This window comes from Perca flavescens, chromosome 11 (assembly GCF_004354835.1).
Source record: "Perca flavescens isolate YP-PL-M2 chromosome 11, PFLA_1.0, whole genome shotgun sequence".
NCBI classification, from domain to species: Eukaryota; Metazoa; Chordata; class Actinopteri; order Perciformes; family Percidae; genus Perca; species Perca flavescens.
Window position 1 is genome coordinate 9,088,491 of NC_041341.1, and position 17,373 is coordinate 9,105,863.

The window sequence follows — 17,373 nt, forward strand, 5'->3', positions numbered from 1 at the left end:
AGGGATTTTCATTATCTTATTACACATACTGACTAGAATAAAAACATAAACCTCTGTACACTGTAATACAACCTAATAGCCCTGTACCACATTTTAATTATGTCAGAAAGGAGTTGATTGATGTTAGTTTGTGCTGGAGTTGTATTACAATGCGTATATAAAAAGATTACTCAATCGATTATTGGGGGGGAAATAAAAATCATTACATAATCATAATCATTATCTACTTTAGGCTTTTCCAATGTGCTCCTGTTTGTTTTACATCAAGGTTCAAGATTAACTTTATTGTCCCACATCGTGGGAAATTTGTCTTGGGCACTTAACCCATGATACTACAGATACTGTACAATACCATAAAACAGACTGTATTATGGTCCTGATAGTGTATAAAAAAAAAATCATTTAATGATTTGGGGGTTTGGACTGTTTGTTGGACAAAATAGGTATTGAACAAGATGAACAAGCATTATAAAAGCATGGGAACAGCATTGCACAGGTTGTATTATTGCACATCTATTTCATGACACCAAGGTGGGGAAATGTTTGATTTTGTTCACTTTAGTGATGGCTCTTGGATAAAATCTGAGCTTTGAGGGCTCTATAGCAGTGCTGTGGTTTAAGTTCTGGCTACACCACAAATACATTCTATACTAAATACATACAATATTAACTAAAGTGAACTGTTCACACTATACAGTAACGTGAGTTATTTAAATGAGCTGAATACATGGTTAAACCTCATTGGCTCTTACCAGTGTATCGCCGCCGTGTGTACTTCATCCACAGCAATCCCACCAATCTGTCCCAAAACGTTCCAATTAGAGAGAAAATACCGTAAACATATATCATAAAATTTTAGAATCATTCCTCGAAAGAACCAAGCAGGCCTGCCTTGTTGCCCGGTCCAAATTTTTCTGTAACTTGCTCGCTCTAAGTTTGTTGTTGTTTCCCGGTTCCGTTTCCCAACTTCCGTTGGTTCAAATTAATATGAGACTAATATGAGTTAAACCATTTTTTATTTTTTTTTACTTTGCACACACACACAAAATTTGCGGACCACTAGCTTCACCATTCAGGGACAGTTTTAGTCTGAAATGTAAATATTTCTGGGTGCCTGGGTAGCTCACCTGGTAGAGCAGGTGTCCATATATAGAGGTTTACTCCTTGATGTAGCGGCCGCAGGTTCGACTCCAACCTGCAGCCCTTTGCTGCATGTCATTCCCCCTCTCTCTCTCTCGCCTTTCATGTCCTATACAAATAAAGGCCTAAAATGCCCAATAAATTATCTTAAATAATGTTAATATTTGTGTAAATTCACTCACATCGTGCATGTTGGGACATATGTGATGGAATCTTTGTGCTTCGGCGTTGTCCCTCAGGTTTGAACCTTTATTCAATTAGCTTTTCCAGCTATTGCTATTTGGAAACCGGACTCAGAGATGAGCGCTCCAGTTTCAGAGAGGTATGCATTTATGTGCCTTGGTGTCTGTGTGCCGTATAGTGTGTATGTGCGCTAGCATGCCTTTGTCAGTGTGTATGCGTGCCGGCATGTTTATCATACAACTAATTGTTTATGGCAGTTGCTTTCTCTGGCGCAATAAACTAAAGCTTTTAAATCCATTTGCCTCAGTTAATGCAATCAGCCAGGGTTACCCAGAGTGACTGAAAGACGCCTTGGGCACTTCTGACCTCAGTGATGAAACTTCAGTTCTCTGAGTCACTGTGTATCTGCTCTGGTTTTTGTTCTGCACAGACAACGGAGACAGACACACAGAGACAGCCTATAGTAATGTATCATTGTAATACAGACATCGCATCTACAGCATTACCCGGTTTAGTCTTTAACTGAAAGAGAGAGCTGCTGTGAAAGCGTTCTTGCCTGCTCGCATTTCGTGGTTAAGTTCCAAAAACATTGAGGCTCTGCTTCGTTAAGCGAGTGTTCTGATTAAAGAGAAGAGAAGCACGAGTAGCTCCTCCTCACTCACCCACTGGCAAAAGTTCGGCGAATGACGGGAGACACAACAGTGTCATTTTGGGTCATTATCCCCCCACGGTCCCCCCACCATCACGTCAAACAGACAATAATCTCAGTTGAATGTAATTCTCACTGAAGCTTCAAAGACCCAAAAATGGTATCCGGGACAGCCCTAAAACAATTACACCAAGCTCATTCAAGTTTGTTTAGTTTCACTTCATTATAATGCCCACCGCTGACATCACTCTTGTCAATTAGCTTGTTTTCTCTCACAGATATTTTAAGCAAAATGTTTTTTATTTCAACTTTTAGCAAGGAAGCAATTTAGGCGAGAGAGAAATCACAGCTGGACTCTTAACATATGTGATTTTTGAACAAACATTTGTACTCAAAAACACTGCGTGCCTCCTGTTCTGACGTCAAGGTGTACATTACGCACAGCAAATGGAACAAAGAAAAAAGACTTTCCAAAAGTGCTGTTGTGGAAAGACAAAGTCAAATTCTGTCTGAATTTTTGAGAAAAGTTGGGGGTCAAAAGTCCATTCTTGTCAGCCGGATCAAGATGGATAACAATCAGAGCAGCGATGACTGGAGCTACTGCCAGGAACAGGATTCATGTACGAAGGCCCCCGGTGTCAGCCCATCCCATCACCCTGCTCCTCCTCAACTTTTATCTGTGCGCCATCTCTCCCCTCCCCTGTTTATTTCCTCCCTGCTCCTGGATCAGATTTCCTCAACTTCCTGCTGTGGATTGAGCTGGAAAGGATGCCCATAAATAAAGTGGCTGTAGCAAGCAGTAGTCCAGGGATTGAAACGTGGGAACTGTGAGTGTGCTGTATACTGTGCTGCTCATTAGTACTCACTAGCATGTTACAATTCTTCTTTCTTTCCTTTTTGATGTCTCATGTAGCTAACCAGTGTCTAGTTCGCCAGGTAAGAAGAAACAACACGTAAAAAAGACGTTGCCGGAAGGCTTGCATTTGTTGTTCTTGAAAAGACTAGCTCCACATCTCCAGTCCCTGTGCCAAGCTTACACAAGTCTGTCCACTGAATTCACAGAATCGAAACTTATGTTAACCCTCTATCATCTCCTGGTAAGAGTGTTACGGGGATAAGTACAGTAACTGTAAAGTAGTCAATGTTGTGTTTTAATGCCTGTCTTGGCGGCAGCTGTGGCTGGAGGCATCGTGTTTACTAGTTGTCCATCCCGTTCCTGTGAACGTGATATCTCAGGACCGCCTGGAGGAAATTTGGTAACTCTTTACCTGAAGGTATCTACATAAGAGTGACATGACACTGTCATGACACATGAACCCTAACCTTAACCCTAACTTCTCGTGGGTGGTGATGGTGCAGAGGATATGACACATGCCTTTGGTGCGGTAGACCCGGGTTCGATTCCCACTGTGATACATCAACCAACGTGTCCCTGAGCAAGACCCTAGTTGCTCCAGAGGTGTGAGACCTCTGATATGTATATAAGAATTGTAAGTCTCTTTGGATAAAAGCGTCATCTAAATGACATGTAATGTAACAAAAACCGAATAATACTTAATGAGAGAAGCGTTATGTCATTAATGTTTATGACAGTGTCATGTCACTCTTATGTAGATACCTTCAAATAAAGTGTAACCGGAAATTCTTTAAATTTGGCATAAATGTCCACTTGGACTCAGCTAATTGATTTTGGTAGTCAAAGGTCACTGTGACCTCACATTACAAATATTTTGGCCATAACTCGAGAATAGGAGTAATTACGACAAAAATTTCATGAGGATAAAATATTGGAATGATGACATTTTATACTCAAAGGTCAACTTCACCGTGACGTCACGTTCTGCAAGAAACCATTTTCTGGCCATTACTCAACGACATAACTCAGGAACAGAAGGGGGCACATTTGGTCGGATACTGAATTGATGACACTCATCTTTAAGCTGTGGTGACTGTACAGTGGAACATGTGTGTGAAGAATCAACATTTTAGAATTCATAGCTTCTTTCAGCAGCATCCATATTTGAAGCATTCTGTACTGTCTTGGCTACAGCTTTGTGTTCTATCCTGTTCCTCTGGTCGTCCACCGTGAGCTCATTAGTTTTGATGATATTGAGCTTCAGGTGATTGTTGTTGCACCATGTGACTCAGCTCTCTCTATCAGTCCTCTGTACAGTATGTGTCTCTTAGGCCATGATCCCACTTGGGTTCTTTTTTGACAAGAAAAAGTTGACTTGGACGCTTTTGCAGTTAAAAAAAAAAAAAAAAGAAGCTGGCAGCATGAGAGCAGCCAAGAGCGTCTTTTGTTGCTATAAAAACAGCTACTGCTACAGTATCCAAGAGTGCTATACGGAGCAATAGATAGCTATATAGGGTTAGGGTCAGGACTTTTTTGAAAACACGGTTAACTCCATAAGATTATAATGTAAAACAGATGCTGGCAGCTTTAAAAAAGAGGCCATGTGTGAACATTAGTATAGACCAGGGATGCACCGAATCCAGGATTCGACTTCAGATACAGCCGAATATTGGGCTTTTTGACGGGGTTGGGTTTCTGCCGAACCTTAGAATATGTTTTCCACCAAACCGAACCCTACGCTTTCACTATGCGCTGGTCGACGTAATGATTACGGGAAGGTGTTTACGTAGGTGGAGCGTTCAATGCAGTAGGCTGTGAGAAAGTGAAAATGGAACTCATGTGCAGAAAAAGTGTTGTTTGGCAGTACTTTCAGTCAAAAGAAAGCCATTCATGTCCAGCTACATGTTCAATTTGCAATGCTGATTTGTTATACACAACATCGCCGCAGTTAAAACGTTTGAGTATGAAACATCCGAAAGAATACGAGTTGCGCATGAAGGAATCCACAGACAGCAGCCAAAATGCAGCAACTTCAGATACGGCAAAGGAAGGACAGTCATTACTTCATTAATGCGTTTACTGTGTTAATGGACTGAGGATGGGAATAGGATTCGGTATTCGGATTCGGCAGAATCTTAACCAGTGGATTCGGTATTCGGCCGAACCCCAAAAATCTGGATTCAATGCATCCCTAGTATAGACAGCATGTTTCTCACTGGAGATTACTGATTACTTCTTCCGATGTGTAATAAGTACAGTAACTGATGAGTAGTTGATTGCATTGTTCATGTTAAGTAGCTCAACACTGGCAGTAGACAGCTGCCGTGTTTTAGAAACCTGCTATTTCAGGTTTATGTTCTGACCAGGTTCCCATTGCATCTCCCCTCCATGACTCATTTGTTTTCTTTCCTCGCTTGTCAGACTCTCTCCTCCCTCTCCTCTTCAACCCATCACACAACCAAAGTCTCCCTCCCCTCACCTTTCCTTCTCTCGCTCCTCCTGCTTCCCAATGTCCACAAACCCCTAGCCACCCCCCTCCCCCCGCTGGCAGTCAAGCTGTGACACACCATGAAGGAGGCTATATTGGGCCGATCACATCCAGAGATATTGTTTTCTTCTCACACAACAGAAACAGCGCCTATAATTACTTTGATTCACGCCCACCGGTCTGTGCGGCTGGAAATAGTTTTTGTATGAAGCTGCTGAGTTGCTCTCAGCGGATGGTGGGAGAGTGGGTGACCTTCCAGTCATACATTTACTCAAAGTTATTGAATAATGAAATGAAATAATGAATGACAAATGATCTTTTAAAGAGGCCAGTGCCTTGCAAACAAGATGGGAACGGAAAAGATGACATTTCTTAAAGCTTCTTTTTATAATCTGTTCTTCATGATTGTTTTTTTCCCATCTGGAAAATTCTCATGACGATTTAGTTTCTGAACAAAACTGTTCAGAGACGTGTGTGTGTGTGTGTGTGGATTTGTGTAATGTATCATAGTAACACAGTGTTCTTTGTCAAATGGCCAAGTGCTCTCCCCCGTACCTTTACCTCCGTTGGTGTTGTTGGAGGCGAGGTGAGCTGCAGTTCCTCTTGACCATCTGCCATGACTCTGGCCACCCTGAGACAATAACAGGCCGGTCGGCGAGGGAGGGCATGTGGGCGGAGGAAGGATACACAAATTTGCCTGATATAATTATAGCCTAACAACTCAAGCCGATGCACAATGAAAGCTGCAGCTATTGCTCTGGGGGATTTTTTTTTAATTTATCTCTCAATTTCAAATTGAAGAGGTTGTTATAAGTAATTCATCATTAAATGTAAAACTTACAGAAAAACCAAAAGCCAGCAACAAGTGCTGTCTGTGTGGCCAAAGAGAAAAAGATATAGTTTATTCCTCCGTGCCATAGAGCTGCGTGGTTGTTGAGTGACATGTTCCTTTATCACGATGAATGTGGGCACTTCAGATTAGGGAGGGGATGCAAGATGAACAAACATACCTGTGGCCCTGCTGCAAAAACCTGACACTGCACTTCGCTGGCCAATTATGTAACCAGTGATCAGACAAAACACGATGGAGTGTAACATTATGTTTCATGTGTAGTCACTTAATTTGGCCTAGTGCACCAGTTTAAAAACCCACCGTAATCAGTCTCACATACTGGTTAGTTATTAAAAGTACTTATTTTTTTGTAAATGCGGACAGATAATCACTCATAGGACCCGGAAACTAGCACCATGGGGAACACAATGGAGACACAAATGGGCCATTTAGACACTCCCACACTGCATCACAACTCTGCACTAAACGCTACGACTGATTTGGTGTAAATGCAGCCTTACACCGTAAAATTAATGCAAAACTAGGGGGGCGCTATCATGAAACCATAAAATATAAATTTCTCACCCTTGTTTTCTTTTTTGTTTTTTTCTCAAAGGAGAACAAACGAAAATGCAGTTCTATTTCAGAACAAATGGGTTGAGAGACACAGAAAGGGAAGTGAAAGTACTTTTTTTTATTTTGGTCTTTTCATTTGATTCGTTGAAAACAACTCAAATATAGAATAAAGCCAACCTTCTCTTTTAATTTGTATTGTCATCTCCATCTTTCTAGTTTTTGTTTCATACTTCTATATATTTATATTTAAGGTTTTAGTCATGAATAACCTATATTTTATATCTCTTGTAGTTGATTAAGCAATTCTGAATATTTAAATATCAGTTTAACAGTTAGAAAATATCCAGCAGTAATGCATTCAGAAATATTCTGAGGTGTCACTATATAAGGCGTGATTTTTCTTTTTATGTAATGGATGAATTTTTGAAATACCATGAGAATGCCTGCACAGCAGAGAAAATAGTGCAGCACAGCAGTGACGATTTTCGCTGCCCGCTGCTTGGCAAAGCAATGCCATCCCATCCCAGAATGCACCGTGGCTGCGTTATGTAAGAGGCTGTTCTGTTCTATCTTTAGCTCTACCTCACTGGGAAGTAACAGTGCTGGTTGCCTGAGAGTCAAAAGCGCAGAGATCTGATGAGGTGGGAATCATCAGTGAGGTGAGAACTGGCACAGTCTGCCATCAGGCTCTCACACTGCGACACGGGCAGGATGGCATGCCCATTTTTGGTTTTTGGAGGAAGTAGAGGTGTATATAGGTGGGCGTGCGAAGGAGGGGGATTTATATATTTAATATATAGTACAACAGGAAAAGGATATATTAATAGTACTGTTTTAAATCCTAAAATAGGCCAGTTTATACCTCTTCTGTCTTGCTGTATAAGACTGTGTTACAGCTTTACACACTTCCTGTTTTTTTAACATCATAAAAAGACAGACTGCGTCCATATTTACATCCAGCCTTCCTTTTTAATTCCTATCTGTCATGTGTAGCCATTGTGTCACTACTCTTCTTGATCCCTTACAGTCTCCAACTGTCCATTTTCTTCTTAATGGATGCCCAATCCTATTAGAATTATTTCCTGGAAAACTCTGCAGAGACGGAGGGATTCATGTGGTAGCCATGTGTCTGTGCTGTAGCATGCAGTCTAGAGATGAGCCATAGTTTCTGTATTTGACGCAGGATAACTGACATGTGATCAGGACAGATGCCATTTAGGACACTCGGATCATTTCCTGAGTATTTTTTCTGGGAATTTGGGGGTTTTATAAAACTGGGAGGAGTTCATTCTACAAGTAGAGGATTGCATTTTATTCATATTATAAAGTGCTCATATTATGCTCATTTTAAGGTTCATAATTGTATTTAGAGGTTATATCAGATTAGGTTTATGTGGTTTAATTTGAAAAAAACACCATATTTTAGTTGTACTGCACATTGCTACAGCTCCTCTTTTCACCCTGTGTGTTGAGCTCTCTGTTTTAGCTACAGAGTGAGGCATCGCACTTCTGGTCCATCTTTGTTGGGAGTCGCACATGCTCAGTACCTAGGTAAGGACAGCTAGCTAGACAGTTGCAAAGTATGAGGGCGTGTCCTGACAGTACCTAGGTAAGGACTACTAGCCAGTCAGAAGCAGAGTATGAGGGCGTGTCCTGACAGTACCTAGGTAAGGACTACTAGCCAGTCAGAAGCAGAGTATGAGGGTGTGTCCTGACAGTACCTAGGTAAGGACTACTAGCCAGTCAGAAGCAGAGTATGAGGGTGTGTCCTGACAGTACCTAGGTAAGGACTACTAGCCAGTCAGAAGCAGAGTATGAGGGCGTGCCCTGACAGTAGCTAGGTAAGGACTACTAGCCAGTCAGAAGCAGAGGATGAGGGTGTGTCCTGACAGTACCTAGGTAAGGACTACTAGCCAGTCAGAAGCAGAGTATGAGGGCGTGCCCTGACAGTACCTAGGTAAGGACTACTAGCCAGTCTGATTCCAGTGTTTTGTAGCCTTTTTGTGTAAATAAATAAAAGATTCAGTATCCTTGAATCAGTTCTGTAGTACTCAAGTCCAACGTTTTTCTATTGTCTCGGACAAGTCTTGGGCTTGTTGGCAGTTGCACACGGACTGGGCCATTGTGCTCGTCAAATATTCTAGCTGGTCTCGACCAAGTTCGGCACTATATGCTACACTGTCTCTCACATTGCATAAATTATAAACAGGTAAGTGAGGATTAAAGGATTAAAGAGGATTCTTTTTTCCGTCTCGGTCTTGAGTGTCTCTCATTTGGACTCGGTCTTGACTTGGACTCAAACTCTTTGGACTCGGTCTTGACTTGGACTTGAACCTCTTTTAACTCGGTCTTGACTTGGTTTCGACTAGTCCTGGTCTTGGACTCAATAAAGGTGTTCTTGATTATACAGCCCTGTATAAAGTCTATAAAGTCTGTCATAACAACTTAAAAGGTAATACAATGCCTGCAAAAAGTGCCCCAAAACAATCTGTTATTGCAGATTTAAAGGCTACAGTTAAAAACGTACACAGGCTGGCATTTTCATTTCCAGTATTTTGTTGAATCAATTATTCAGTATTCAAAATTGTATTTGTGGTAGTGAGGAACAAGCTGTGAAACAGCATATAGATCTTTAATCTTTACGTCGTAAATGTTGCCCACAATATCTACTATTAATGTTCTAGAAATACAAACAACAATTCTGTAGCAACTGTAAAGGAATTGTTTTTACATTTTCGCACCACAACTGTACTTTTCAATTCAATCACCCCTACAAACGTACAAAGTAAAGTATAAAATCAGAGTTAGAGTTAATGTAACCAGCCTCTGTAAGTATAAATCAGTTACATCACCACATTAATATCAAAAAGAGCTTTATAATGTACATTCTCATGCAATAAACAATACGTCGTAGTTTTTTCCCTCACGAGCACTTCTGCGTGTGTGCCCCAAGCATTTAATTCTTACGAGGACTGACGCAACTGAAGTACAGCCTTCGAGTGATTTTAAGACGTTTGTTCCTTACTCGGCTCTGACATTTTATTTTTGAATTGTCATCTGAAATATTCAAGAGTGCCAGTGACTCAGCAGAAGCAGCAACCTTATTCTTGTATAAACCTTGATCATCTTTGATGCTAGGCACGAAATGGCAGCACTTTCTAAATGCCACACATGCAGGTCCACACTCGTGCCTTTATACATGTGAAGAAACTGCATATCCTCAACATGTTAAAACTTACATTACCCAGCTGCTGTACACATTTTGACCACAGTGAGAATAACTGACGAAGAGATGAACACCCAGTTTTCTAAATTAATTTACAGATAGTTTTTTTTAATGATATAAGATTGGAAACAACACGGAATGTGTTGCCAACCATTACATGGTCTCTGTAGCTCACTCTGTACTTGTGTCACAATGTTTACATACCTTTTTCAGGTGGGAAAAGTCATGACTCAGTATTGTCCTCAACTCTGTTGCGCCAGGCTTTTTGCAGAACACATTTCCTCTCCAGAGCAGGGCAAAACATATGCTACCGTTTCCTTTTTGTGGTTGGTAACAAAGCCAACAGGCTGAGCGACATTGGGGAATTATTAACGTTGTTTACACTGTAACAGACAGACAGACGGACAGACAGTCGGACCTTGTCTGGGCTAGATGGAGGATTGAGACCCTCAGGTAACGGTTTGACCGGTTCCCCTGAGTGCCTCTTACAAACTCTCTTTCTTTTCTCCTCTTGCTCTGAAGCAAACTCTGCTAGAGCCTTCTAGAGACTCTTATGCTTGACATTTTCTGTATGGCATTAACATTAGAAACATGTAATTTAAAAAAAAACAATTGTCACAATTTGGAGAGCTTAAATGTAGAACTTTCAGAAGTCATTCTTTGACTTTTCAAGATGTATGATTTAGAGAGGCAATCAGTGGAAATCCAGTGCTTTTTGCATGCATGAGAAAGGACTGGAATATTTAGGTTTAGGTGTTCAGCTAGCACCAGCCTGCCTGACTGGATCAAATTATTCATCTCTCAGAGTACCACACTAACCTGCATGATTAACCATGGAGACTGGGTTACAGAGGCAGAGGTTGGACTCAACTCCGGGTCTATTTTTCTGTGTGGCACCACCAGACCATATTGTCCAAATAAAAAGAGAAGATCTTGTAATAAATACACTCATAAAACCAACTCAACAAATACAAACTAATTATAGTATTAATAGTTACTGTTACTGAAAGTAAAAGAATTAAAAAACCAAGAATGACTATCAAAATGAAAATCTTTGGTCAGCTCCTCCAGCTTTGTTCCTGTTACTATGTTCGGGCGCGACCACAGTTAATTATTGTAGATGAGTTGCCACAAACACAGTTGTATGAGATTTGATTCTGCTGTAGCACCTCACAAATTATCACCCTGGCTGTGAAGACGAAACATTTCTCAGATTTCTCTCTAATAATTCATTTGTAAAATCTGTGAAGTTGCTAGGGCCTTACAAACACTCTCAATCATATTAGGTTTTTTATGAGCTAATCTTTTTTTGAACGAGAAATGTTAAATGACATCATCACTGACCTTTGAGATCATGTTGGTAAATATTGAATATTAGGCATCACACTTTCCAAAGAAAGAGAGAACACAAAGGGGAAATTCCCTTTTTACAATTACGCAACTATTAAACGCTTTGACACAGAATAACAGTAAACATCATTGAATTATCAACTGAATCTGTAGCTCCACGCGGCTTTACAGAGCTTTATAGTTTGAGTTTTAGCTCATTATTTAGAATCTGTCCCACCACAATCAGCCGGACACCACCCTGTCCTTGCACTCCCCTTCAACACATGTACATGTACCAGCCCCTAATACTGCCACTTAGCCGAGTGGTAAGTAAGATAGTATGATAGTGTGCTCACAGAGACAAAAAGGCTGCCTGGCTCTTGTTGGCAAGATGGCTAAAGTTTGAGTGGAGCATGGGTGAAATCAAGATGTCTTGTAACGTTTTGGTGAACAAGCTGCATTTACACAGTATGCAACTTGTGTTATAGTGGAATGTGGCTAAATCAGAAAGCTATAGTATTATGTTTGAAAGTGCCTTAGCTTGCTAACACAAAGCTAACAGTAGCTTACTAACAGCTAACTTGTCCTCACTGGTAGACATAGTTCGATAGAATAATCCTCATGTTTTTAGCTAGCTACAGGCACTTTTTTGGCGTTTAAGGGAACACCTTAGCTCTGGGTTGTTTGCATTTCTTTCAACCAGTCACAATCGTCTTGAGCGGCGCTAAGCTCTGGAAGCAAAGACGGTGGCTCTGCAAAATAGTCTCGGCAAGGAACTTGTTTTGGTCTAACATTTGCACGAACATCATTTGCTCTTACCAGTGTTATCGCCGGATGTGTTTCGTCCACAGCAATCCCACCAATCGGTCCCAAAACGTCCCAGTTTGATAGTAATGACCGGAAACATATTCTTTGTAAATCTTTACAATCATTCCCTAAAAGAACCAAGCAGCAGGTCCACCTTGTTGCACGAGTGCAGCTTGCTAGCTTGGAGTTTGTTGTTGTTTCCCAAAGCGAAAGGATTTTGAGAACACACAGAGAGCGGAAGGTGAAGGGCAAAGCCTGACATCCGGAATGTATTTCCGTTGATCCAGACTAGAGACTAGCTGGTGAACACAGTGGAGCATTTAGCAGCTAAAGAGACAGAAATTTCCCTCAGGAGTTGGTGGAAACCAAAAACAGAGCCGAGAGAGAGAGAATTGGAACACATTTATCAGGTGGACACAAACACAACTCCAAATGAATGATCATGCTGCTGTGTAACTGCTGGATGTGTAAATAGCAGCTAGTCAGAATTTTGCACTGTCATGGTGAATCAAAAAAGTGAATCAGATGAGGGAAATACATTTGTGAAAAATGTGCTTTACAGTGCAAATATTGACCTTTTCCTGTAACTCTATTTTTCAGTTTGGTCAAGCATCGTACCTATAACTTGTCATAATATATCTCTGTTTCACTGTCTCTCTCTAACACACTCTCTCTCTCTAATCTCTCTCTGTTCCAGACTTCAGTGACCAGCTGTTGGAGGTGGTTGGCCTGGAAGGGGCGATAGAGATGGGACAGATCTACACTGGACTGAAGAGTGCCGGGCGTAGACTGGCTCAGTGTACCAACGTGACCATCAGGTCAGAACCTGCTGCCTCTCAGCTACATTTAATCCGTCCTCGTCACCTCCTGATCTCCATCCTTCCCGGTATCTGCCTCGTGTCATCAACCCTCCCTTCCCTTTATCTTCTTTTTGGTCAACCAACTGGAAGCTGTACTTTCTGCACAAAATACATCAATCTCACATGTGTGATCAAAAATGCATTCCCTTTTGAGTGTTTGTGCATTTGAAGGCCAAAATCCCTGCAGCATCCAAAGAATAACGCACCTAAAAAACTATATATTTCATATATGCGTGAGCCGTTGGAGCCGAGGACTGAGTTGCAGTCGCAGTCACAGTATTAGAAATAGATCTGTCTTTGTGTAGAGTTTGGATTTTGTTCTAGGATGCTAATGACTCTTATCCGTCCTCTCTCTTGTGTTTTAGTAAAAAGCAATCAGGTCGAATGTGCCTCGTCTTTAGCTAATGTTGTCTGTACTTTGGAATGATGAACGATTTGAATGCATGGGTTCAAATTATTTTTAAACTCAAAGCTTACTTTTTATTTACTATAACTCTAATTACAAATGAAAGCTGACCTAAATAAATACGATAAGCAAATAGAATGGATCGGATTCAATAAGCTTATTCGATACTGGTTTCAGATTCAATGTAATTCAATCAAATCCAACTGTGGTTTCTTTTTAGATCTGACCCATTTCTTTTCATTCAAAGAAAGTGCATTTGTTTCAGACTCAGCCCAGTTTACATCTACAGTGAGCCAGTTTCACCAAAGAAGTGACATTTAGAAGTCGTTCTCTAACTTGTTCTGCGAACTGCCCCCAATATTTTCCTAGACCCGAATTAAAAGAGCATTCATCACAGTCATTCTCCCATACTGTGTTTCTCTAGCCGGAGAGGCATGCATGAAAGTCTTAAACCAACTTTGAGTGTGTGCATATGCATGTGTGTGTGTGTGTGTGTGTGTGTGTACATATACAGTGGGTCTGGGAGTTTATAGACTGGGGGCCTGTCTGGGAATGGGTCTCATGGGAACAAAGGGTGCAGTGTTTGACCCTGTCCTGGGGCAGTGTGAACAGGCCTCTCGTGCCTCAAAGGTGTGTGTGTGTGATCTGACCTTCACAACCTCAAACCCCCACCCTGTCCTCCCTCTCTCTCTCTCTCTCTCTCTCTCTCTCTATCTCTCTCTCTCTCTGCCCTCCCCCCCACCTCTCTTGCTCGTCCTTCTGGTCTCTCTTCACAGGACGTCCCGGCGGCTGCCCATGCAGATCGATGGCGAGCCCTGGATGCAGCCCCCCTGCACGGTGAGAGTTACAGTAAATCAGAATCACTGAAAACTTGTTTTAAGATTGGGATTTTCTGCATGTTATTATATTCATAAAGTCAGTATGTTACTCGGCTTTTATTCTGTAAGGGTTAATTTTCTTGCTCTTCCTCCTCTGCGCGCCCCCAGCCTCGACCTCAAACAACAACATGCCATCAAAAACCACAGTCCAACTATTTCTTCATTAAAAAAAAGAGGGAAATCCATTATTATCTGTTCATCCTCATGGCATTTCAACCTCTTTTTATATTGTCATAGTGGACCTTGATAGAAGATAGAAAGCTTTTTGTTGTGTTATGGAGGTTATTTGCAAGGCTGCAGTGACTGATTTTATAAAAGGTCTGTTGTGAAGAGCAAGGAAGTGATGACTGTCAACCTTGTGAATTTGTAAAAAAGAAAAAAGATATTGAGAACCGCTTCCTGTACAAACATTGTACCATTGTCATGTTCTTCTCTATCGGAATCTTACAGATCAGGATCACACACATGAACCAGGTCCCCATTTTACTGGGCCCGCCTCAGAAGACGCCGTTCTTTTTCTTCAAGAAACGCAACCGGAGCCGCGACTAGGATACACACACGCACACACAGACACACACACAGACACACACACACGCACACACACGCCACCCACTGTATAGGCAGCTCCATCAGACGACTGGTACACTGTTCCCTGGTTGGAGAATGAAAGTGGGACGTTCATCAACAGGATCACAGTGTGGAACATTCCTGAGGTCAGGATGCCTACAGACAATTCATTCCCAGAGCAACTACAGTGATGGCACCTGAAAAGAAATGACTCTCAGTATACAGCACCGACCTTTTCCTGTGTAACCATCATCCTCTAGTTATTTTCCCCAAAACTCCGTCCCAGCCATGGATTTAGTTTAGTCTCTCAGCCCCAAAGAAAACTCATACCAGTACTACACTGCCCGCTAAACACAACTCTGGCGGCTGGGATTCCACCACAGCCCTCAAATGAAGTACAGAAAGTGATAGTGAGAGGGGACGTAGGGGTTAAAGAAAGCAGGTTGTGTGATGAGAAAGAAAGAGCTCCGACACACTACGGCGAGAAAGAGAAGGAGTGAGAGCGGTGTAGCAGTAACCGTGGTTGTTTACAAGACCGGTGAGTAAATAGAGAAGCATCCACCTCTTCGTTAAAACACCTGTATGAATAATGAAAGAGCGGTTGCTTGTAAGAGCGCTCGCTCCGGGGCCTCCCCACAGACTGACAGCACGGCACAGCCGGGCAGAGAAAATAGGAAAAGCCTCATCCATTATTGACTTATTTTGTTTGTGGGTCAATGGCAGCGGGGGCGTAACAGTGGCCTGGGATGGGTTGAAACATGCAGGGATCCTCTAAACCATATTTATAGACTGTGTGGAAGATCTGGCGATAGACTTCAGGCAGAGGAAGTTCCTGTCCATTTGTTCTCAAGTTATTGCTTTAGAAATCAAACCGAGATTGAAAGTAAAGATTGGAGACATTGTAGTTGCGTTCTCAAGAAACTCATTGGTCCTCTGTGGTTGTTTAAAGGTGCACTATGAGTTCCTGCATGGCGTAGCGCGATTCCAGTGAGCAGAGTTGATTGAGTAGCATGAGTTGTTGATTGGCTGGAATGTGGTTTGTTATATTTTGGTGCACAGCCTGCGCCCCTAGAGTTTGTTTGACGTTTACGACCCCTGTGTTGTCTCCCGAGACCGGGCTTTTTCACGGTGTGTTCAGGGGGCAGGCAGCTAGCGGATCAAGGAGAGATGCATATGATTTGAGACAAAAATGAAATCGCGCTGAAGCCGTGCAGGAACTCATAGTGCACCTTTAAGGCTACATCTACGCTACTACGTTTTCATTTTTAAGCTGGGTTTTGAGACAAAAAACAATCTCTGTCCACAAGAGTTTTAACTCCAGTTGCAGAGCTAATCTCTTTCTATATTAACACGTCTGACAACACATTTCACATGGCCATTCACACACACTGGGCATGCACATGCCAGTGTAAACAGGAAGCAGATTGTCTGACGTTACTCTGCGGCAAAAAGTTAAGAGCAGGGATTTAATAGCTTGGAGAGACGACGATTACTGAAAGGTCTGTAAAACATGGATACAGCGTTTGAAATTGGCCCGATGGTCGACGCTGCTTCCACACATGGGGCCCATAGAGCTGGTGCAGGAGGACCTTCCGGTGTAGCGCTCCGCTAACTCGAATGGGGATTAAAAGATTCAATCGTGCGGCTCTTCTAGACTTTCTACATGTTATGGTGAAACGAGTAATTTCGCAGGGGTTGTGACGCTCGATAAAATGTATCCACTGATTTACAGACGTCTCTTTAGCTGTGTAAGTCTATGGAAAAAAATGCCCATCACGTGATGGACACAGAAGTTGCAATTCACCTGTTTTGACCACTATGTGAAATTGGCTTCAAAGTCCGGCGCACTTCCTGGGGGCCTGGTCCAGACTACAAAGCAACCCCGGAGTTTTCAAACCAAAATGGGGGCAGCACTTTTTCCAAACATCTCCGTTTTAGGGGCTCGGGAAACGCCGGAGTAGTGTGAATGCAAGGCGTAAACGTAGCAAAAAGATATTTTTTTTAAACCAAAACATAGTCGTGTAGATGTAGTCTAACGCTACCATCCAAATTGTATCAACAGCAGCTCCTGTGCACCGTATGCCATACAGTATAGGACACTTCCAGTGGGTCAAGGATGGAAATAAATCCCCACAAGGGTATAACAGCAGGGCCCCCGAGGGTTTTTATTTACCACAGCATTGGCAGGGGCACTAAATTTATCCTTCTATTTCAGGGAGGGTCTATCTCTCCTACAGTGAAACTGTACGCCTAATTACCGTGTCAAACATCGACTCACAATGTCAAGTGTGCTGTCCGAGTGCGAATCCCAGAGTCTGCCCCTACTGCTTTAATGCATTCATGATTTGTTTACCAAATCAAGATGTGATGGTACTGTAGAGGAATTGTGTTTGACGGAAGATGGCTATATCACTCAGAAACCAGAGAGCTTAGTTCATTGTTTAGGAAGAATGTATCCATATTAATGCCCCCATAATATGGCAAAGTATACTATACAGTGTGTGCAGAAAGAGTATATGTATATTTCTGGAACGTAGGAGTAGCTCACATACTGTACACACGAATGTGTTTTTAAT

General features: G+C 42.0%; 1 protein-coding gene across 1 annotated transcript in view; it reads left to right on the forward strand.

Annotated features, from left to right (window-relative positions):
• Nucleotides 1-15,915, forward strand: part of dgkg (diacylglycerol kinase, gamma) — a 115,965-nt gene extending 100,050 nt beyond the window's left edge. Inside the window, exons 23-25 of the mRNA XM_028591639.1 lie at nucleotides 12,784-12,904; nucleotides 14,129-14,189; nucleotides 14,681-15,915. Coding sequence (XP_028447440.1) covers nucleotides 12,784-12,904; nucleotides 14,129-14,189; nucleotides 14,681-14,779 — 281 coding nt within the window. The 3' untranslated portion in view covers nucleotides 14,780-15,915. The remainder of the gene's footprint in view (nucleotides 1-12,783; nucleotides 12,905-14,128; nucleotides 14,190-14,680) is intronic.
• The last annotated feature ends 1,458 nt before the right edge of the window (nucleotides 15,916-17,373 follow it).